Source organism: Sinohyriopsis cumingii, chromosome 3, assembly GCF_028554795.1.
Source record: "Sinohyriopsis cumingii isolate HCF-2022 chromosome 3, ASM2855479v2, whole genome shotgun sequence".
Lineage (NCBI taxonomy): Eukaryota > Metazoa > Mollusca > Bivalvia > Unionida > Unionidae > Sinohyriopsis > Sinohyriopsis cumingii.
The window spans coordinates 70394466-70420276 of NC_142963.1; the positions used below are offsets into that span (position 1 = coordinate 70394466).

Below are 25811 nucleotides of genomic sequence, written 5' to 3' on the forward strand. Positions count from 1 at the left end.
ATGGGCTGTCAAAAATTGGGAGGGGGGGGGGACCACTAAAGCGATAAACTTTAGGTTGTCTTCCAGCCTTATTCCATCTTTCCTTTCCTTTGATGCCTTGTGGACTGTTGCACTGAACATTTAATTAAAAAATTTAGCAGACATATCTCCTGAGACAAAACAAGAAGAGAAAAAAGGTATAAATCAGTAATTCAGTATGTTACTAATTAGCTAATTGTAGCCAGCGCTTTCTCTGACCACATATTACACATGCTGCATGTCAGGGATGATACACACCTAGCATAAACAAAACAAGAGAAAAGGTAGATTTAAGATGCAATTATAGCATTTAGTTGACATTTCTGCTGAAACATCACAAGAGAAAACAAAGCATAAATTAGAAATTCATAATCTTACTAATTCGCTAATATATATTCCCTGTTACAACAGGGCAATCAAAAATATTCGATGCTTTGCAGACTATGCTTTGAACTTGTGCATTTCAGGTATTTAGTTGACATTACTACTGAAATGATACAAGGGATAATAAAGCATAAAATAGCAGTGCAGCATGTTAAAAACTTGCTAAAATGAACTCTCCTTCTCATCACATCCTGCAATCTAAGCAATGTCATTTGCTGTCCTCTAATCTAAAGTTTCAAGTAGTGTGTTTGTTGTAGGTAGACTATATTTGTCTGTTGCACGATTTTTTAAAACCGTATTAAGGAACTAAATTGGTGATTATGTCTCCCAGTAGTTCACAAGAATCATGGAGAGAAAAAAATGTCAGCTGAAGCAATTTTGATCGGTCAGGTGGAAGACAATAAACAAAAAGAATTTTTCAAGGATGACCTAAGTAAAGCTTCTTCATGCATTGTAAGTACAGGTCCATACCGAAGTTGTCTTGATAGCAGTGTTCTTCAACCGGTGGCCTTCATCACATACGATAAGGTCGAAGGTCAACTGCTGAATCTGGTCATAAGCCCGTACAAACATCTCATAAGAGATGATAAGAACTGGATAGATTGTTGTCTTAAAAAATTCCTGTAAAGATCACAAATGAAAGGATCATATGAAACAATCAAACATTAAATTTATGTATTAGACAACAAAAAACAGTGTGCCCATGTGGGCTTGAGCTCGCTCACCTAACACCTGCCTAATAACCAAATGCAGCTGGCCAATAAATCTAGGTCAGCAAGATACTTTCTGTTGAAATTTCTTTATTTTGATTACGTATGTATTGAATACAATGATTTCAAGGTTTCTCTACTTTTGTATCTTCATCATTTGTCCAATATTTAAAAGCCTTTATGCTAGGATCTTTTTGTATAATTTTGCTCATCAGTTTTTGAGAAATTGATTTACTTTTAATTTCATCTATTTTTTAGTCATGATAACAATATCTGACAGCTGATTGCATTGTTAGTAAGATTTCAAAGTCCTTCACACCAGGATGCTGACAAATTTGGCTAAATTCTGCTGAAGGATCTTCAACTTTAGTAATGGTGTTTGTGTGATCTGGATTTTTAACGTAGCTTTAAAAAAAAATCAGTCATATAGCTACGATGTCTGCAGTGTGTCAGTTCATAGTGATGCCCAGCACTGGGGCATCATGTCGTGGACATGTAGCATGATGTCCCACCCAGTCATATTATCCTGACACCAGGCCGACCAGTCCTAATACTAACCTCTTAATACTGAGCGCCAAGCAAGGCAGTTGTTAGTACCATTTGTGTAAGTCTTTGGTACGACTCGGCTGGGACAGTTAAGTAACAATCCGGCAAATAAAGTTCTCAATGACATAAAATGAATGCAAACATGTCATTATACCAGTGGTAGGACAAAAATACAATTTTAAAGGCCATCTACCACACATACTATTTTATAGTTGAAATCTACCACTTTTGACAATTAAAAGGTTTTTAAAATATTTTTTGAAGAAAAAAGTTATTTTTACACATTCTACTAAATAAAAAGCTGTAAATTGATATCCATTTTGCTCTATATCAAACTCAGTGCTTGGTAGCAGTACAAAAACAGGCTAGTTCCACATGCAGAAATACTGTTTTGACAATAATCAATCTAATTTACTTAATGAGTGGATGAGTGGTTTAACACCTGGTTAATTGTGCCATGAGAATTTATTGTACCTTGCGACTTGAATGATGCTGGTAAGTACTCAATTAACATAAGAAACAGATCAATTAACCATTAAAAGGAATGCCAATTCATGTCCACTTCTTAACTGTCATGACAGTGTGTTTGTGATATTTGGATTTTTAATGTAGCTTTAACAATTTTTCAATCATATTGCTACGATGTCTGCATGTGACAGTTTATAGCGTTGTCTAGCAATGGGGCATCATGCCGCAGAAAATATAGCATGATGTCCCACTCAGTCACATTATCCTGACACCAGGCCGACCAGTCCTAACACTAACCTCTTAATGCTGAGCGCCAAGTGAGGCAGCTGTTTTTTTTTTAAAAAAGTCTTTGGTATGACTTGGCCGGGGTTCAAACCTGCAAACTCCAGCAGCCGAGGTGGATGCTCTTACTACTAGGCCACTGGAGCAGTCTCAATGACAGTGACCAGCAGTAATTTTCACTGCTCCAATGGATTAGTGACAGGTGGGTTTTAGTGATCTGTGGGTTTTAATGAGTTGTAAACTAAATCACTAACTGTGGTACAGCAGATTAGCCCTGTTTGTCAAAGGCATATCTACTATGTATACTTTTATATTTATAGTCCGTTTTAATTTATTTATAATTGGTAATGCATAATTCATTCTAAAATCTCTCTGACACAGAACAATGATTTTTAAATTAGATACTAACTTCCACTTTTTTGTCAGCACTGACAGCATACACCGAAAGTCTCTCAGATCCCAGCCACTTCTTAAACTCCTGATACCAGTTCTAGTATTGAAAGACATAATGTGATAAAAAATTATTCAATCATAATTCTGAAAGAAATGGAGAAAAAACGAGTTTCTACATCTTTAAATGTATTTCATAACACTCAATCAGTAAAACCCCAATTTACACATACAATGTGTTCCTTCCTAACCTCACTTGTTGAATTTGCATGACTTGAGGTGAATTTGAGGTGAAAAGTGAGGGATTGTATCTATTAGACGTCACATTTATGACACCAATATAAAACCCTTTTCAGCCAATACTTATTTATTATGTTACTCAAAAAGTTCTTAAAATATTTACTTAGTTACATCATAGATATGCACACTAAAAATACATAATGGATAACAAACATTTTTCCATCCATCCATCAATGGTGAGCCAAATCTTCAGTCCACTTGAACACAGCAACAAAAAAAAACTAGTTCCTGCTTGGGATGTCACACTACGTTTCATGTATATTTGCAAATGACATGTGTCTAGGTGTGCATTTTTCTGCTTTTGAGTTGATATTAATTTGCTTAAACATGAGACTTGGGTAAGTCAAATGAGGTGTTTACTTTATGATATTCTATATATTAGCTATATAACAAGTAACCATTTCCATCAATACACATGCTATCTGATGATTTTAATGGTTGTATTAATGGTCTTTTTTCTTCTACAATAATATGAAACACATTCTGATGTTCTTTCCATTAATCTAAAACCTGATCATCTCTACCATGTCCATGGAAAAGTCTGGGTACTTAAGAGTTATAATGTCAGGCAGGACCGTGACACCTCCAAGTTCCAGTTCCAGAAACATAACTCCTGCTGCTTGAGACATGTTCTTGTACCTCCATCAACAATGCCTATAAAGTTATTTCAAGATCAAACAGCAAAGTGACTTAATAATTTGAAAATAGGTCACTGCAGCCATGTAGTGATCCATATTGACATTTTACAATGTTAAGATCAAAACTGAAAAGACTGATGAAAGCAAAGATCTTTTTGTTCAAGTTTAAAATTAGTCTTACTGTCAAGTATCACAGTAAAGCAAAATAACAAGTTACACGCCAGTAAGTATAGGACCTCATTTTCAAATGCAAAATATGCATGCAGAATTTCTACATCCTGACTCATCTAATTTTTTTAATCCAACTTCAGACAAGTCTAACTGTGTGTGTGTGTGATTTGGATTTTTAATGTAGCTTTAACAATGTTCTGGTCATATCGCTACAATGTATGCAGTGTAGCAGTTTATAGTGATGTCTAGCACTGGTATATCATGCTACAAACATGCAGCATCATGTCCCACCCAGTCACATTATCCTGACACCAGGTCAACCAGTCCTAACACTAACTGCTTAATGACAAGCACCAAACGGGGCAGCTGCTTGTGCCATTTTTATAAGTCTTTGGTACAAATTGGCCGGGCTTTGAACCCATGACCACCCACATCTGAGGTGGTTGCTCCAACCACTTAGGCCACAAGAGTGGTCTTGATATGTCTAACATTATGATTGTTACATATCTACTCTAACTTATGTTTGCATGACATTATCATGTCAAACTTGTCTGCTATTTTTTCATTAGTTTAATTTCATAATTTTAAGTAATGTTTTTGTGTTTTAATCAGATTAAACCAAAACTTAAGTATAACCCAAATTTCAGTTGTTCTCCCCCACCCCCAAATTAAATCAATATTGTGTCCTTATATAATTTTATCTTTAAGTAAGGGACGCCAATTTCTTTATAACCAAAATGTTTGATACAGGAATATTAAAGAAGGTAACTGCAAAAATGGTTCAGGCTATACCTGATTTGTGCCATTCTCACTATTTATTAACATGACCATGGATCAAAAGACTTGACTATTGCATAATACGGTGTGGACCTGGGTAAAGTTTTCAAGAAAATATCTGTATGGGTAAAAATCAACAGTCCACTTGACTATTGCATAATACGGTGTGGACCTGGGTAAAGTTTTCAAGAAAATATCTGTATGGGTAAAAATCAACAGTCCACTTACTCCATTATCCCTTGTTGTGAACCAGACCTTGAAGCAGTTGCTATGACTGGGAATGTACAAGATGCTATCAAGTCAATATATCAACAATCTAAAATATCATTAATGCTTCAAAAGTTTTATAAATGAGGTTGCAAGTTTATATTTTCCCCTGTTTTGAATTTGACCTTGAGGAAGGTGAAAGTGTCATAGTATGTGACACACTTTTAATTAATGGATATAGATGGTGAAAGTTTCATTTAAATATATAGAGTGGTTCAAAATTTATACTCCAGGCATGGACAGAAGTCAAACAATTACATTTCCCTTGCTATTACCTTGACCTTGTGGTAGAAACATGGTTATGATGTATGACACAATATCTAGTCACAATATATATCTCAGTTACATTAAAATGCCTTCAATGGTTGAAGAGTTATATATAACCAAGCAAGGGTATAAATCACTGACATTTTCCATTGATGTGACCCAGATCTTGAGGCAGTAGACAAGGCTACTGTATACAACACACTGTCTAATTATAGTATACATGTTAGCAAAGTTTAATGAAAATCTCTCCAACCATTACCTAGTTATGGCCCAAACAAGCAAATATTAATATATGGACAGATGGACGATGCCACAACATAATACACCTGACTTTTAAGATGGAAATAGCCCACCAGCAAAGCCTCATTCTTGTCTACAAATGATAACCACTAGGGTAGGATTTCCCTATCCCACACCAAAACCCATGATACAATCTATCAATTAACAGTAGTTCATTGCACTGGTCAGTACAAATAATCAATTACCAAGGATAGGTGGTAGAAATATAGGCTTAGCAAACTCATTCTGGTCTAAGGTACATAATCCCTTTAAACTGACAAATCCAGATGATCAACATAGTGTGGTTCAATAGTACAGCACTTAGCGCTACTGTGGTCCCAGCTTCAGCTACTCTTTCCAATCATGCAAAAAATAAGTACTTACTGTTCCAGGTCATTGGTTTTCTCTCGATTATCTGGTTACCTTCAGAACAGTTACTGTCTCATATCAGCATATGGGTCAAAATGAGTTATCACCGTATGATTTACATTAAATGAAAACAGTTTGAACTTGTAATTTTAGAGAACAAGTAAAATACCTTGACCAAACTTCCTGGTGTGATAACCAGACATCTCCGTAAAATTGGCTTTGCACCGTAGGGCCCTTGCTTGTACAGAGTCCTGCAAATGTAGTGGCATTTGGTGTTATTCCTACAGTATACATTATCTGCAGTTTCAATGAGGTTAGCAACTACTTTAGTCGGCCACTTTTCTTATATCTCCATAAACAAAATCTGTTGTCACAACTATATGTAAGATGGTCTACATAATTGGTAAGCTCTGAGGAGTTTGCTGACTTCAAGTTTGAAAAGCACAACAACCTCCCCAAAGTTCTGAATAGCCCAACCACCTCCCACTAAACTTTGAACAGCCCAATCAAATCCTCCTAAAGTTTGAACAGCCCAACCAACTCCCCAATGTACTGCTAAAGTTTGTATTTGATGCATATGATAAAATGTTTTATTAAAAAAAGCAAATACAGAATATTCATATATTACTGAATAGTTTGGAAGTTTCACAAAAATTTTCCAAAATCTATGGAAGACACACTTCTTATTTCAAACTGCATTAATTTGGTGAGCTCTCCTTGAAAACTAACATGACAAATTGTAGCTGCCAAATGTAACTCAAGCATGTGCATGCATCTGAAGCTGCCGCATAGGAGGTTTGTTCTCCGGACTTTAGAAGTGTTTCCCATTCTCCAGAGACTCACTGAAATATCCTGCCTATGAAGATTATTCTTGAAATATTTGATGTTTTTTTTCCATTCTGTTTCACATTTGTGTTCCAGTGTAGTATATTTATGGTAAAAATGCCAGTGAGCTCGTGATTGAGCTGTCTTAAGCAGGGCAAGACTATATAGTTGCTAATTTCACCCTTTGATCTTGTCAGCATGGTCAGCTGGCTTCACTGCTGAAGTTTGTCGAGGTGGATTATACTATGTGTGATTGGATTAAAGACATTATTTGATTAGGTCTGGGTTACTAAAGAGCTCAACCAGCATAAAACAGGAAACATTACTTTGATTTTCTTCTTAAGGTATGTTCTGCTTCTGTGCAGTTGTTGGTTTTAATATTAAAGTCCATAATATTTGTGATCAAAAGTAATTTTGAAAAGGACTAAAGATGTTAAGTGATTATGCTTGGATTACACAAGAACTCAAGTGGCATAAAACTGGATTGGTTAGTTTGAATTCAGGTTTAAAGTTTGTTGAGATGTAGAAGACTGCCAATGCCAAAATCCAAGCAACCGAAATATCACACAAAATTCAGTTATAGTGGAAATGTGAATTTCAGTGGATGCTATTATGTTCAAAGAGATGTCACAATTCATTCTGCTTTTTCTGTAAAGTTTATTTTAAAGTCTGTTATGGTAGCAAGATTGATATCATGCATCATGCAAAAACCCCATCTCATAAAAGTATATTATCCATGACAACAAATACACCATGACTGAAATCCATGTTCACAGAATCTACATCAAATGTGGTTAAAGTTACATGTGTCAGGATAACATTTGCCAGCTTCATATCGGGGCCCCGAGTGGCCGAGTAGTCTAAAGTGCTCTTTGTTACGGATCACTGCCATCTCACCTCTGTCTGCGGCGGTTCGAGTCTAAGATTCAGCTAATGTGGGTATGTGAGAAAGCTTGCCAGTAGCTTCTCGAGGGTCGGTGGTTCTTTCTGGGGTTTTCCCGGGTTCTTCCTCCACCATTAATACTGGCCGCCATGTATAGCATATCGTGTGCTGAAAATGGCGTTAAACCCCACCAATAACAACCAGCTTCATATCTGATCATAATCTCCCTTTTCTGCTAGCAGATAATTACACCCTGACTCATAAAGTGCACAAATGTTCTCATGCAAACAGGAAAAAACCTACTCACATAGTGATCATTTTACTGTTCATAAGAAATCATAATCTTAATAAAAATAATGATAATAATAATAATAATAATAATAATAATAATAATCTGCAGAACGTGACCGGTGACCATGATTTTTAGGCAAAATATGGTTCAACATTAACTACTGCATCACAAAAACTGAAAAACTGATATAACTACCATTGACATTGATTTAATTCTTTGTAAACATGAATGTAAACCAGTCTGAAGTAAATGCCACAAGCAATTTTTGTAATCTGTAATGCTTGAGATGAATGGGGTCTTTGTCCTCTCTACAACTAGTTAATTGATAATCATTTTCTGACTTTGTCATTATTAAAGAGTGGAGACAGTGATGATAATGATGACAACAAAGGTGACTGCAAATCAGGCTTATAGTTACAAAGGGTGTGATGGAATATTGTATGTGTTTGTGCTTCAAGTAGAGAATCTTACTCACATTAAAACAACATTAAAACTAGACAGTACCAATCTTGATCAGTTCTGGGAGGCAGTCAGCAATCTGTATCTACCCACATCAGGAAATAATTTAAACTTCTTGGTGGATTCAGTAAGGTTGCACTGATGCTGCTACATTCCAAAGCAGACACTAAAAAGCGCATTTTCCATTCTGAGGAAAATTCAGGTTGACACTAGAGGAAACCTGAATCCAGTCACAGTACACCATCTCCTAAGTGTTGAGATCAACAATGATTAGGACTGACACTAATATAATCCAGGCAATGATCTCCTAAGAATGCTAAAAATGCTTGTGGTACATATAAGGAGAGCATGAAAGGCAACAAGTTACTTTAAAACGGCTGATTTGATGAGATATGAAAAAAATGTAAACCTGTTCAATTGTTGTAATTTTGTCTATTTACATGCTAAAAATTGGGTCGATTTAAGTCCCTCTTTTGAGGTCAAAACTCATGACCAAATTTTGGAAATCTCCTGATCTGTCCTGACCTGAACTGTCTTTTCTGTCACATCTATAGATGTGCATGTTAAATATACCCACTGTATGAACAAATAACTATGCAGAAACTAACTAAACTTCATAGGATTTGAAACACAGGTACATGCTTTCCAATGGCATGATAAAACACACAACAGGATAAATTGATTCTTACCAGATGATTTTTGAAGCCATGATAAAAGAGGCAAGCAGGACAGATTGATTCTTACCAAAGATGCATGTATTTTCATGTCAGAATAAAAGAGGCAAGCAGGACAGATTGATTCTTACCAAAGATGCATGAATTTTCATGTCAGAATAAAAGAGACAAGCAGGACAGATTGATTCTTACCAAAGAAGAGTTATACACTGGAGAGTTTTACCAAGGCCCATGTCATCCCTGAAAAAAATAAAATAAACATGTATTATTTGGGGTATCATTTCACAACACATAATTTTAATGCAGAGAAAGTCTCAATGACTACTGTTCAAAGAAGCAACATACCAGATAAACAGTGGGCTGCCACTCTGAAAATTCAATACATTGCATCATATATTCTTTGAAGAATACATGATTAACCACAATTTCCCTTTAAGTCAGTTTTTTGCACATTTTTGTGATTAAATTAAAAAAGGACTGATAGATAAGTCTGCATTGTTTACCAAATTTTCCATATGTGCACATAGCATACAGTAACTGAAATGTTGCTGTTTAATTGAAACAATGAGAAACTCAACCTTTACCCCAATATATCCATTAGGCTTAATGAACAGTCAACAGCTATCATAATGTGTATGCCAAACCTTGATCAACTTGCGACCATTTAAATTATTGTGTCCTTAACCTCCTATAATGACAGGGTTCAGTTTGCAAGATGTCTTTGTTGAATATATCTGGCAATTTCAGGCAAATATCTCATTGGATGGTCACAATATTATGTCCTACTGCTACAAAAAAAAAGTAGGTGAAAAAAGTAATTCTGAAACAAGTGCATCACTCTAATCCCACCTTGGTATTCAAAAGCAGATCTGAGTCTATGTGTCTCTCATTTAGCTCTGTTATACAGTGGTCCCTCACTATAAAGCACCTCAATATAGCACAGTCCCTGACATAACATAGTCCCTGATAAACAGCCTGGTATTCAAAAGCAGATCTGAGTCTATGCTGCTGCCATTTAGATTTATGTTATACAGTGGTCCCTCACTATAAAGCATTTCAGAATAACACTGTCCTGATATAATGCAGATATGGCCATGGATCTCATTATAGTGACTGAACTATCTTTCTCAATATAATGTAACCCAGTATAAGGTGACCTTACTTATAATACAGTACTCCTTCATGGGTCCAGTGAACATTGAGCAAATATAGTAGCTCCATAACTAGCATCTTGTTCTGTATTGACCAACTTATGCAGTTTTATATGTACTGATGTTATTAAAAAAGAAATGGAATAGAAAGTAAACTGATTTTAATCCATCAAAGCTGTGTTTCTGTTGGACATTTGACATCGCTCTAGTGACCATAAGTGGTTAGAGTGTCTGCCTCGGATGCTGGAGGTCGAAGGTTCTAATCCCTGCCAAGTCAGACCAAAGACTAATAAAAATGGGACTAACAGCTGCCTCATTTGGTACTCTGCATTAGAAGGTTAGTGTTAGGACTGGTCAATCTGGTGGCAGGATAATGTGACTGGGTGGGACATGACACTACATGTCTGCGGCATGATGTCCCAGTGCTAGACATCAGTTTAATCTACCACACTGCAGAGGTGCCCCGAGGGGCCGAGTGGTCTAAAGCACTCTCTGTTACCAATCACTGCCATCTCATCTCTGTCTGCGTGAGTTCGAATCTCGGATTCGGCTAATGTGGTTATGTGAGAAAGCTTTCCAGTAGCTTCTCATGGGTCGGTGGTTCTTTCCAGGGTTTTCCCGGTTTCTTCCTCCATCATTAATACTGGCCGCCTTGTATAGCCTATCGTTTGCTGAAAAATGGCATTAAATCCTACAACAACAATGCAGACATCGTGGTGATATTACTGGAAAATTGTTAAAACTATGTTAGAAATCCAAATCACATCACATACACACTGTTTCACATTTGTTTCACTGATTCTTCTGTTGTTATTCACATAGTAAATCCACTGCCAATAAAAAACAACAGTAAGCAGCAGTGCATGTTGTTTCTGCAACTGCCAGTCTGACAAATGGAACCAATGTGTTATACCATGGCAAAGCCATTGAATAGTCTATGCAATCACTGCAAAAAGTACAGTCAATATCTGTACTCTTCAAATATACCTGCCCAGGCCCCAAAGTCACAAAAACTAACCGAGCAAAATAATGAAACTTGGGCTCAAAATGCCAAAATTAACACGAGCCACTCAAAGAGATTGACCCTCTGCTTGCTACAAAGAATTTCCAGAAATCCTACAGCATTGAAACCATCTCTGATATTCTTGAAAACCTCCAGCACACCAAATTCAGTAATAAATATATTTTCGTACATGTCCAAGGTAACATATTCAAATGGAACTTCTAAATACAGTACAAAACGTTTTGTAATCATTGTAGACCTTTAACCTGATATCATGAATAAAAAAAATCACTCAACTTGTCTCACACAATGGTAAGATGTAACTATGCGTTAAGCTAAATCCATAATTAAAATTATTTTTGAAATAAAGTTCTCTAAGTGGCATCATTAAAAGAATTGATCATATATATCCATAAAATTGGATCTGATAAAAATCCAAGTCCAATGTGCTTGTACTATTATGCTTAAATCAGTACAGCTAAATGCAGGAGTCAAGACCTTTGACTTTAAATCAATGTCATGATACTAACTATCAACTTGTTCATAAAGCCTACACTAAAGTGATTTTTCTTCCTGTGTCTTATTAAAAAGTCATGTTCACACTAAAGTGATTTTTGTTCCTGCATCTTATTGAAAAGTCATGTTCACACCAAAGTGATTTTTCTTCCTGCATCTTATTGAAAAGTCATGTTCACACTAAAGTGATTTTTCTTCCTGCATCTTACTGAAAAGTCATGTTCACACAAAAGTGATTTTTCTTCCTGCGTCTTACTGAAAAGTCATGTTCACACTAAAGTGATTTTTCTTCTTCCTGCGTCTTATTGAAAAGTCATGTTCACACTAAAGTGATTTTTCTTCCTGTATCTTATTGAAAAGTCATGTTCCAGAATGATGAACATCAACCTTGGTTCTCATAAAGCTTCATGGCCAATGGTGAATTAATTTTAAAAAAAGATGGCAAGAATTCCTGGTTGAAGACAATGCTGGAAATGCACAAAGAAGAAGAATCATCTATTGTCCAAGCAATGAAAATAATCTGCTATGCAGACAGAAAAGTGTCACTGGCATCATGAGTACATTTATGCCACAGAAAAACATTTTCTTACGCTAGAATGGCCCCTTGACCGCTGTAATTTCTGAAGCCCATAACACACTCATACAGAAACAGGACTCCTTCTCTCTGATGGGGACGCAGATGAACAGACAGGTATGGGTCAACCACAACATCAACTACTGGTTGGTTTTTCTTGTTCCATCTGAACTGAAAAGATTTTTCAAAATTTGTATTTGCCGCTATTCCAAAATTCATTCACTACAAGGGCTTGAGGAAGCTGTGAAATATTATCAATTACAGCGATTAAGACTAATCTTGTCACAGTTAATGGGGGACTTTGATAAAGTAACTTCCCGACCCAATAATTTCAGAATGGACTTGTTTTGCCAGGTATTTAAAAAATGAAAAATGTTATATAATGATCGGCATGGAGATGACCCTAATGAATGCATTTGCTTCTCTTAATGTCTGGAAGACAAGTATAATTGAATAATCCAAGTAAAGGCATATAACCACTTGGATAAATTTCCCAGGTATCATTGTCAGACTATTAAAATATGTATTAAATCTGCTGCCTTCCAGATATCAAGACTATGTCATTAAATATACATATAATTGAAAACATGTATTACACACACACACACACACTGACAGAGTCAAATCCATCAATAGCAGCCACCCATGAGAAAAGGCAAAACTGGTCTTATCTACAGTGACCCATGTACACAGATTCACCTTTCAAAACTGTTTTTCGGACAAATACCATGCAACGAACATCATCATTATTGTTCTTATTATTACTATTATTATGTTATCAAGACTGCTTTATTTGCACTATTCAACAAAATCATATTGTTCTCTCCTATATTTATTATCCATAAGATTACTGTATTCTGCTCACATTAATCAATCCTATCAATTAAATCATCACTGACATAAAGTAATCAAATGAACTTTGATTGGTTAGTGCACCATGAAAAAGTACTGATTTCGCTATTGTTTGACAGCTTAACTATTACTGTAAAACAGAGGTCTGACTTGTATACATTAGGCTTGGAAACAACTGTTATGCTTCAATAACAACACCTTAGTTGCTCAACAAATCAACTAATAACACAAAACCCTTTAGCAATGACAATCAAAACCGGAAAATGATTAACACTTTCTAGAATTAAAGACAAAAACAAAGACTTCATTCACTCCTTGTATTATGGATTAACAAACAATGTACTCAACCACTACACTGAAGCCCTTTAAAATGATTTCTCATTATAACAGTGTGCATTGTATGGGTTTGAACTATGTATGTCCATGACTATTCCATCTGAAGACAGACCGGTTAATGGGAATGGATATTTACATGACTTTGGCACTACAGTGGCAGTTAGAGACATTACTTGAGTCTGGTTTCCAATCTACAACAAATGACACTACCTGCAGACTACTTTTTAATCAGTCAGCGTTACAAAATATTCAATAAGGGTCAGTGACATCTGTCTGTTTTTGCAATACAGATGGTTATAGCAGTATTGTTTAGAGAATCTAACCTTACCTGTTGACCTTCTAAAGCAGTCATTCTTACAAAGAATTAAATCAATGCCAGTAGTGTTTTTGGAATGTGGTCATTCACAGCAGTGTCGAACCACATATTCTGCTTCAAAATCATGTTTGCTGGTTCAGTTCTGCAGGTAGTCACCCGTCACAGTGCATTTATATAATAAAACTGATCAGTGCATTATGATTCAGGACATAATTGGCAGGTGGTCAATCACAGCAGTGGTCACTCAAGACAGGTTTTACTCTCTCTCTTTACACAAGTTAAAAACAACAGCAGTAAAATTATATAGAAAAGTCACTATTTCTGGGATTCCTAAACATAACTGAGACAACAAATTTGTTGTTAAATCTGACATGCCAGGTACACAAAACAATCTCTAATCTATATCCTGAAATCTAATATGACTTGCAGGGTACAATTCTATGTAGAGGAACATTACTGATAAACATTTAAATTTTCTTCCACATTGGTTTTACCTACCTAGAGTACAATGAATGGTACCTTTTACAATTTTTTTTGTCACAGTGACAATGACCTTTTGTTCCAAAATGAATAGCCTTCTTTCTTCACAAAGCATAAGCCATCCACAAATAATTTTGGTGAAAGTACATGGTCAAGGACTTCAATTTTGTGCAGAAACCATTTTTCATCTTTCAGTCAGTCATGATCTATTTTATGACGTGATTGTGAGATTCATGCTAATTTGACAATATTTATCTTAACCTTTTGACCCCTAAATCAATACATTTTTTTTTTATTGGAAGCCATCCACAAAGTATAGTCCAGCTCTGCGATGTACAACTAGAACTACTTAATGGAAACTATTTTTCTTCATTCAGTTACAGTGACTGCTCTATGACCTTTTGACCCCAATATCAATAGTGTGTTCCTCCTTACCCAGTGCACAAGCCACCCACATTGTTTGGTCCAGATCTGTGATGCAGAACTATTGTTACTGAGCAAAAACTATATTTCTTCTTTGAATCACAGTGATCATAACCTTTGACCTTTTGACCCTAAATCAAATGCTTCTTCCTTCCTGAGATGCAAGCTATTTACAAAGATTGGTAATACAAAGGTGCCAACCCCCGGGAATTTCTAAAATTTTTAAAATTTTTTTAAACCTTTTTAAAGATTACTAATTTTGAGAAATGGTAATGGTAACTTTGGGTAGGTTATGTATGGACCTCCATACATAAGTATACAAGTACTATTAAGCAAAGGACCAGATGGTCATAAAAATACACACAAACACACACACACCAAAAACCATTTTTAGCACATCTGTAGTAAAGCATGGTGTCTGGTCAAATATTTTATATTTTGTTATATACAAAAATAATAAAAAAGAAATTTGTCAAGGACATGTAAGACTTTAAATGTGCTATATACCCTTTCCAAATCATGTCATACATAGCAGGAATTCCTCAATAGGACTGGCTCAAATGAATTTCCAGGAGTCCCAGATGAGACCATTTCTGCAATTCAACTGCTGAATGCTGAAAACATCTCCGATATTAAGCGATAACAAGATTTTTAAACTGGCCAAGGTGGCAGCCATATTGTATGTAATTGGTACCATTTTCATTGGGATCCAGAAGAGATCATTAGAAGTCTTTTGTTCAAAACAAAATGTCAAAATGACAATCCATTCAGGAGGAGTAGTAATAACAAGATTTTCAAGATGGCCATTGTGACAACCATACTGGATGTAAGATTGGCACGATTTTTATTTAGGACTGAATGCAAACCACATTTCAATATAGCCATCCATCCTAGAAAACAAGCATTAAGATTTACAAGCCTGTTCAATACTGGATATTAGATCAGGATCATTTTCATTTAGGATAAATTAGACATAGGATGATGTCTTCTGATGAAAACCCCATCCATCCAGGAGAAAGAGTGAAAAGATTTTCAAGACGACTTCCATTGTGGCCATATTGGACATCAATTGGCACCATTTTTATTTATGACAAACTAGACATAAGAAGTCTTCTTTTGAAAAACATATGTTGACATGACTTTTCATTTAGGAGCAGTAGTAATAACAAGATTTTCAAGTTGGATGCCATGGTGGTCACTTTGGTTATCAGATTGGCTCCATTGTTATTTAGGATCAGCCAGACATCATGTGAAGTCTATGAGGGGAAAACCCCATGTTGGCATGACCATCCATTCAAGGGGGAGTTGCACTAAAAAGATTTAGAAAATGGTCACCGCAACAATCAGAGAAGCACTATTTTAATATAAGTACCAACCAGAACTTGGGATGAATGTGTGAGTGTGTAAAGTTTCATGGCAGTATTATAAGCAGTTTACGAGAAGTAGCAATAAAAATGTGTGCAAATGGACAGATGGATAATGGACAACAGGCCTTCCCATAGGACCGTCTGGTCTATAACCAGTAGAGTTAATAATTTATAAGAGCATGTTTTTCTTTATAAGTGAAGCATAGTTTAAGAATAAATGCTCTGTGGATTATTGTCAGTGAATTTTGCATACTTCTGGTGTACTCAAAGCTTCAAGCACCAATTAATCAAATAAGTCAAAATTTCCAAGGAAGTAATCAATATTTGAATTCTTGTAATATATTTTGTTATTTCTCTATATTTGTGAAAGGTGATTATCAGCAAAATGTTTTTATCTCCCTTGCTTGTACACAGGTTTCCTGTGATTACAATCTGCAACAGAAATATCATTTGTGGGCCAATTATGTGGGGTCATTGATGGGGGAATATTTTATCTAACTATATACCATATATATTCAGGTCCAAATGCCAACACAGGTCTTATAGATGCTCTTCAATACGGTCACTAGCAGACCAGATTCTGCCCAATTTACCTGGATGATGGGCACCTGGCAGTTTCTCCTATATGCGGCCACCAAAATTAACCATTCTGAACAAGGCACACTTAAGCAAACTCAATTTATAAATTATAAATATAGATGCTAACAGAAAGTCTGATTTGCATTCTACTTATGTATGTATTTTTTTTGTAACAGTATCTTTAGATTCAATGAATTTATTTCAACTTCCAAACCCATATTAGCTCAACAGTACATCTACCAGCATACCACAAATATGTCTGCTGATGACATAATTCAGGAATGATGTATTCTGCAACCATAAAATGTACCAGGAGATCAGGGTGAATTTTTTTTTGTTTTGCTGATTACTCCTAACAAACTGCATAGACCCAGATCTGCTGGTGCAATATACAATGAGAGATCCAGGTCTATGCCATCTGCAGTTGGATCTGACTTGTATGTGAGTATATACAACACATGCAGCCACATAATCACCTGTATGTGAGTATATACAACACATGCAGCCACATAATCACCTGTATGTGAGTTTATACAATACATGCAGTCACATAATGACCTGTATGTCAGTATATACAATACATGCAGTCACATAATCACCTGTGAGTTTATACAATACGTACAGTCACATAATGACCTGTATGTCAGTATATACATATACAATACATGCAGTCACATAATGACTTATATATGAGTATATACAATACATACAGTCACATACTGACTTGTGAGTATATACAATACATGCAGTCACATAATGACTTATATGTGAGTATAAACAATACATGCAGTCACATAATGACTTGTATGTGATTATATACAATACATGCAGTCACATAATGACTTATATGTGAGTATATACAATACATGCAGTCACATAATGACTTGTATGTGAGTATATACAATACATGCAGTCACATAATGACTTATATGTGAGTATATACAATACATGCAGTCACATACTCCAAAACGATACATTTTCATATGACTAAAATGTCTTTGTTTTATGCTTAAAAAAAGGGAACAAAATTTTATGGATTCACATATTAATGACCAGGGTCTGGGATGAGTAAAATAAAAGTCTATGACCCTGGGACTGGTGTGTTGGGGAAGGAATATGTAATAAAAGGTGTTCTGGGGTCATGCTGAGAAATACATGTAGCTCTAGTTTTAATTATTTGAGATTGATTGTAAACAAATTCAGTAGTACCTGATGACTCTGGCTGGGCCTGGGCATCACAAGAGCACCAGGAGTTTGTGGGTCATGACGTGGTGTCACTGGTGTCTGGGCAGATGTGATCTATAAAGAACAGAAGAAATTAAAAAAAAACATGTGGGAGTCAAATATCAGTAGCTGTTGCTGTAAAACATTCTGACATAGTAGCATGATCTCTCAATGTAAAATTAATTTTAGTACTAGTGTACTGGAGCACTGTGGTGAGATAGCTGTGGCTTGATACAGAATTACTATATAATAATTATAAGGCAGCTAAATTCAATGCAATCATGTAATAAATCTAGCTAAAATTGCTTATAAAAAATCTGATATACTTTTGGAATTTTCCAGCATTAAATTTAATACTGATTATGTGATAAATAATGTATGATTTTCAATTGGATTTTGAATAGATGGCCAAAATTATTTAGATGTTCATACTTTGCCGCTCTGACAGGTCTCTGCCACTGCACTGTCTGCACTCATATTTTATAGACATCAATTCACATCACATGACCTAAGTTAGCCAATAAAATCTGGCCCTTCTGGAATAGCCAAGTCAACTAATAAAAATGCATGAGAAAATGCCTCTGAATGCAAAATTTAGACAGAATTAAGTTGTCCTCTCAATGTCCATGGTATGCGTAGATACTCTTAATCTTATTTGTAAATTCATACCTATCACTGAGAAGAAATGAACAAAATGGACAAGAGAAACTCAATAAGAACTGAGCGAGAGTGCAACATACTGATGATGCAATGAGTCATAATGTGGTTTGATAATAGTCCCTATCAAATATGTACACATTAAAATAAAATAAGTTCTGCATAGTAAAGAACTTTACAATAATAAACAGTAACATCAGTTCTAACTTACTGTTAAAACAAAAGTCAGACAAAAAATGTGATTCTTCACCTGGGCACATTGATTCTATCATGCGTCTCAATGTTTTGGCAACAAAACTCCATTGGATGCTTGAAGTCACTTGTTTATGGGTTAACATCATATTTCTGGCTTTGATATACTATATTTCAGAAACATAAAACAATTCATTTTCTAAACTATTCCAGCATGTTCAAACATGGAAATGAATAGGGCACAATAACTGCAAATATATGAACTTCTTTACACTTTATGCTGAAGTCCCAGGGTTTCTAGAGTTCATGCCATTAGATGAATTCCTTGATACTCATGATAACAGCATGAAATTACAGAACAAATTTATATACTCAATCTTAGTATGAACCACACAGTTCATATCCATAAGAAATTGTAGCTGGCGATCTAATGATAGTGGGTGATGGATGGGAGCATACATTCAGGAATGCAAAAAAGCAAAACAATTCATACATGATAGACATTTTTAGTGACAGATAAAATAAGGGAAAATAAATACTACATTCTCTTAGGTCAAGCATCATCTCTTGCACCAACATTTAACATCAAATAATCTTGACACACTGAATGGACAATGTCTATACATGAAAAACTCCATTCACAATACCATAAATTTACCTGTAATGATCATAACATTTACCCAGTTTCATGGCAATCCATCAAAAATTGCAAGGTTTGTTTCCCTAACAAGACTGCATCATATTTTGCATTAAGCTATTCAACAAAAAGGGCACTAACTCTAAAGTAAATGAAGAAATGAAGTTTTTTTTTGTCAATATGAGGATCTACATACAGGTCATTACCATAGTATTTATCAGGCAATCCATTCAAAAAGGCAGGACTATTTGAACTACCAAGCTAGTGTCATATACTGCTACTTGAAAATAAGGACAATAATTTCCACATAAAATCGGGGGTGGGGTGATAAAGAAGATACAACACACAGAATGGCTGTATATTTATTATTTATGTTTCTCAGACACTGGTAACAAACTTGTGATAAAGAACCATACTCCACAAATCTGGTAAATTCATGCTATTAAAATAGGCAGAATATCTGCTGATTTATAGGAAATGCAGGATATCAATAAATAATTTTAAGAGAATGGCTATATATCCATTTGAAAAAGAGATCAATAGACATAGCTTCAACATTTGGGACTATCAAGCAATGTAAAACATAATAAAAACATAATATGTAATATTTTTGCCAAACAATAGTTATTAAATTTGCAAAACATGAGGATTATACACTGTTAACAGACAGGAAATGTGAAATAAAGTATAACCAAAATCTAAATAAACAGAGGCAAGTACAGTGGCTCACCATCACCCATAACCCCTCTCAGAGAACCCATGGATGGGAGCCTGGTATGACTACTGTAAGATCAACATAACTAGTTTCAAAGTTTCTACTATGATTTACAAGACAGAATCATGGATGAGATAGCAAGAATTCCACAGAATTATGTTCCACCTGTTCCCTTGCTTGAAATATATTTTCTCATTTTAAATGACCTTGACCTTGCTGAGAATCAGCACACTGATCCCAGCAACAGCTGTACCTTCCAGTTTGGGTTTTATGGCAATAAAGAAGAACATTAAACAATATCTTAACCATTGCTGACTTCACTATCAAGCAGAAAGAGATACTTGTGTCTTGAATATGCTAATGCAGGTGACAAGAAACCATGTTTGGCACTATTTACCTCTGCTTGCTGACTTCTTTTATCAGTAAGTGGATTGGCGAAAGGTCTGCTGACCACAGCATCTGGAAAATTAAAAAATAGAAAACCAGAGTAACTGCAATGACTGGCCATTACAGATGTCCACTCTTGCTGATGATAACACAAAGGTATAAAGTTTCATGAGGAGATGGCGGGTAACACAATATCACCCAGTCAAACATGGTCTAATAAGAATGATAATTGTATGATGAGGTATAAGTCCCAAAAAATAATCCAACAATTCCTCATTCATATTTCAAACAAACACGTATTTGTTATGGCATGTAACAAACTTTCCTCCATGCTCCAGGTTTCTGAAAAATCTCATTTGTCTGTACACAGCATTTAAATATAATCCAGCATCACTTGTCCAATCTAAAACAAAACCTAAGCTTTTCTCAAGAAATATGAGGGTATAACTTTCAAACACTAAGTTCCACAAAGGATATGCATACATGATAAACTACTAACTTAAATTAAAGTTTCTACCTTCTATATGTACTGTTTCTGTTAGTATAACAACTTCACAAGCATTCAAATTGTTGGAACTTGGAAAAACTAACATTAATACAGTAAAACCTGTTATGAGAGACTGCCCCTTCTGCCAACAAAAAGTGGTCTCTCAAGACAGGTGGTCTCTCATAGCAGGTTTGTACAAAAAGACCAGTTTCCAAGGTCCAGTTTCAGAACAATTTCAAGAAAAATAACCACAATCATTGTACATATATTCTATTTGTTCCTAATAGTTCTTGCTAAAATACTGTATACATTCATCTAAAAACAAAATTATAAAGCAATAAAGATATACTACTATCATTAAAAATAAAATCACATTTACATTTAAAGATCACATAGTTTTTAACATATGAAATCGTTCTGAATTAATCCTTTTCCTTTATAACAACCTAAATTTGTTTTACCGATGTTTAAACCGCTTTTATGCAAGTGGTCTGCTCTTTTTCACTTCTTTCAGTTACAATAATTCTTTTCTCCACCCTTAAAATTCGTCTCTTTTTAGTTGGAGGATCATTCATTGTTATTAAGGTTGCAGGTGGTTAAAATTATTAGTGCTCAATTGTAATATCTAATGTAAAGACGGTCTTGACTGGGCTGTGGGAAAATATGAAAAATACTATATATATATATATATATATATATATATATATATATATATATATAGATAGAGAGAGAGAGAGAGAGAGGGTCCTATGTTAGAATGGGTCATGTGGGTAATCAAAATATTTCTGTCACTCTGGGTCATGTGGGTAATTAAAATATTTCTGTCACTCTGTATGATTATTTTCCTTCAGATTATTGTTTTTTTTTGTCAACATCAAATTTGCGTTGAGCACCTGTGGTCCTACAATAAGGTGATGAAGCAGGCTAAGTGCAGGAATAATTAGTCTGGTTCCCAGCTTTGTATGCTCCCTGTGTTGCTCACCCCTATACGAATAGCGTAGAACAATGCAGGGAGTATATGAAGCAGGGAACCAGACAAGGAAATAATCTACATATACTTTAATCTGGTTTATAACAGAAACTATAAAACACTATAAGCATAGCTAAAATAATCCAGACATCAGTATCCATCCTCTTTTTTAAGAATTTTTTTTTTTTTAGAGTGGTATGAACAGTCTTTCTTACAGGGCTTAAATAAAGGTTGGTGAGTTTATCCTCATTTTAGCAATGCGGCTGTTCATAGTAGTGTCGAAATGCAAATTTTGCCAAGACATCACGGTCACTGGTCACGTGGTTGCTCATAACAGAGTTTACATAATAAAATTGGTATGTGCATTACGATTGTGGTTGGAAATGACAGGTGGTCACTCATAGCAGTTTTTACTGTGGTTATAGTTTTATTCTGTAAGCATTTTGAAAATAAAGAAATACAGAAATTTATATATTATACATTGTGGCTATACTGAACATGTTAAAATTCATTGATATAAAAATACAGTGACCGATAGTACCTGCTTTAGTGCCTTTATTTAATACAAAAGATGTTGCAGCTGCAGAGCTTCCTCCTGCTCCTGTAAAACAAGTCCCAGTCTTAAACTGTTCCTCTGACAGTACAGACATCACCTGCAAGACACAGAAAATTTTCCAAAATCTGTATTGTACTCATCTTTATGTGTAATACCTTTCCAAAATCATTTTTTGTAAGCCACAGAAGAGATTAAATTGTAAAAAAAACATTTCCAAGTGGCTTCAGTAATATTATCTGACACTAAAAGTTCGAGCATGATTACTTATTTTCCTTCACAAAATCTGACCACCTGAGCAAACTTTGAATTTTAATGAGGAACATTCATTGTTCATGTGTTGTATGTTATTGACAGAAGTGCTGCAGAAGTTGAGATAGTAGATCATTAGGCTTGAAATCAGAGGGTCAGAGGTTTGATAGGTCAGATACATACACACCCTGCCTGAGGCAGCAGTGTATCCAAGTGAAAGGCACTTAAGTATCATCACCTCAGCATGATAAAGCCAATGTGTTTACAGTGCCATTAAATGCAACAATCCCCCTCCCCCAAGCAAGCATTCGGAAAAATTCCAAGAGAATGTGTTTAAGAATTTAGTTATTTTTCTTCATAAAGCACTGAAATTCTCAAGTATCCTATCCACAACAATGGATATCGAATAGAGGCAACTTTGCATTTATTTAACCCTAATTTTCATGTGCATGTTGGTTTAGTGTGGGATATGGCATTGGAAAGGATCATCATTATTACATCACATGACTAATTACACTTCTTGTTTTTAGATTTCATATCATGCACACAAAATATTGGGGGCATTTGATTTTTAAATATTTAAAACAGTTGAAAACATGCAATATAGATTTAAAACACAACCCAGAATACTGTTTGAAGAATAATGTACAAGGAATATTGTATGAAGAACACCATACAAAAAATACTGTATGAAAACTGTATGAAGATTACTGTGAATTTCTTTATTTCTATGGATATAAATTTCAGTGGTTTTTGTGACAAATTTCTTTTACATTGTTATATAAATTGATGGATTGGGGAAAAGCTACCTTATTATTTTCACAAAAGAATCATGATTCACAGGATTTTCAAATTCTTGGTTTGCAGCAACCCCCCCCACCCCCCCCCCCGCCACTTTGGTGAAGTGAATTCACAATAATTCATTCACACATAATTACACTTGATATATACAAAGCGCAAACGTAAGCCGCATGCATCTTGAAATTCTGACAGCTCTTGCCCGACCATTTTTTTCCCTTAAATTTATATTGTGGTCATGTATTTGTAAAATTTAATACAAAAAAAATTAAAATGAGATATCACAATTGGTGACAAAAAAGAACCAAATTAAATATACTGGAAACTGTCATTTTCAGTGCTAGATTTGCTGCTGCTTTAGTGTTAGAATAATCCTTCCATGATAAAATGTTTTCCACTCAAATAAATTACTTATAAGAATCATTTTTTCACTTATACTATAAAATTTCAACTAACAACAATATTTTATTCCACTCAGCTATTTTATATTGACTGGCAACAAACTGACTTACTACCTTAAAAATAAGTAAACTCGATAGACGGGTATTTCTTTAAGTCAGACAGTAAATTTTAATTCTGGCCTCAGCTTCACTTGTTTTGTTCTAAAGATATGATGTGCTGTTATAATGTGACACAATATAGTTAAAAACCATATGGTGCAAGGGAATGATGCAGCTTGTATAGTACAGGCCCTTGTGTAATTGCTCAATTATAGGATCATGATAAATCTAGCAGATAAGCTATCATGCTTTTTTTTTATGCTTTGTGGCTTTAGTTCTTAAACAACTGGGAAAACTTAATGACCCAAAAAGGTTCAACAACAATGTTTCTACTGATTGTCCAACCAAAAATCAATGTCTAAGCTAGACCTATTCACTTCTGAATTGATCCAAATTGGTGACAACTTTATTGTTTGCCTGTGAAACTATACTTAGTGACCTTTAAGTTTTACTTTGTTAATGTGCTTATTTAGCATTTACATGGGTAAATAAATCAAAGATTCTTTGATATAAAGATATTTGAAATAACTTATGACCAACAATGTCGAGCTGATGAGGAGACTGTGCCAGTCAAAACCTTTGATCTGCCAGACATTTCTTGTAAATAGAGTGATTTTAGGATCTCTGATGCACACATATTCAGAAGAGGAGTACAATATCTACACATTTAACTTTCTAAATGGTTATTCAGTACTGTATTTGCATGTTCAGGTTTACTTTATGATAAAATGCTGAACCAAAAGCTTAAAATATTGACCAGTGACCTTAAGAATAAGTAATTAAACATGCAATGCAACATATCTATTTATGCAGACATTGCTTTGTCCACTTATCTTAAATGGCTTTTAAATGAGCAGGAGGATAAATGTAACTGAAACCTAAAATAATGACCCATGACCTTGAATACAGGACCTCACCATGTTATATGATGTCCAGTTTTTTGTCATGTTATATAGTTATATCAAATTTCATCTCTTCGTCTCAAATAGCTTTGAAATTAAAGAGTGGAATAAAAAGTGAAAAGAATTCAACATATATCATCCAGACATTTACCTTGAAGAAACAATCCCAATATGCTAAACAAACACCTGCTAATGATGACACATGTATATAAGAAGTTGCATTCCTTAATCACAAACAGCTCAAATAGTGGAAAAGTGATAGAAAATATAAAATATTGAGCCATGACATTGACCATGAAAACTGGATCCAGACTGGTACAACACCCCTTCTAGCAATGAAGTACAGGTAAAGCAAGCTCAAACAGCTTCAAAAGTATTAAGTGGAGTAGAAAGTGTGATGTAAAATGTAAAATACTGAGCTGTGACCTTGACCCTGAATGTAGCACCACCAAGGTTGTATGTGACACGCCTTTTGGTGACATATAAGTATTCCATATTTCATCCCTTAATTTCAATTGAAGGTAGAGAGCAGAACTGAAAGTAAGCTGAAAACATAAAAGATTGAGCTGTGACTATGACCCTGAAGATAAGGCCTCCAATGTGGTATCTAACACCTTCTAGCTATGATACCAAGAGAATAGTTATGATAACAAGAGAATATCAAGTTCCAACCCTTAATCTCAAACAAACTTGATGTTATAGAGTGGAAATGAAAGTACGATGAATGGATGGACAGAAGTATGGATGCTATATCCACTGCCTTTCTGAATCAAAATTATGAGATTTTGTATTAAATAATATGCTGAATGGAAACAAAATTATAATGCTGACAGCTGTTTGAACAAATTAATACTGGCTCATTCCTCATCCAACCTAACTCTTAACTTGAAGCTGAGTCTACACTATTTAACTTTGTGCATTAATGGCATAATTCATAAAGG

General features: G+C 34.9%; 1 protein-coding gene across 1 annotated transcript in view; it reads right to left on the reverse strand.

Moving 5' to 3' along the window:
• Positions 1 to 25811, reverse strand: part of LOC149803072 (DNA repair and recombination protein RAD54B-like) — a 113499-nt gene that overhangs the window by 35148 nt on the left and 52540 nt on the right. The window contains exons 9-16 of the mRNA XM_089952644.1: positions 22407 to 22518; positions 20419 to 20480; positions 17806 to 17895; positions 12260 to 12414; positions 9192 to 9239; positions 6036 to 6117; positions 2818 to 2898; positions 874 to 1023 (exon numbers count right to left, since the gene is read on the reverse strand). Coding sequence (XP_089808770.1) covers positions 874 to 1023; positions 2818 to 2898; positions 6036 to 6117; positions 9192 to 9239; positions 12260 to 12414; positions 17806 to 17895; positions 20419 to 20480; positions 22407 to 22518 — 780 coding nt within the window. The remainder of the gene's footprint in view (positions 1 to 873; positions 1024 to 2817; positions 2899 to 6035; positions 6118 to 9191; positions 9240 to 12259; positions 12415 to 17805; positions 17896 to 20418; positions 20481 to 22406; positions 22519 to 25811) is intronic.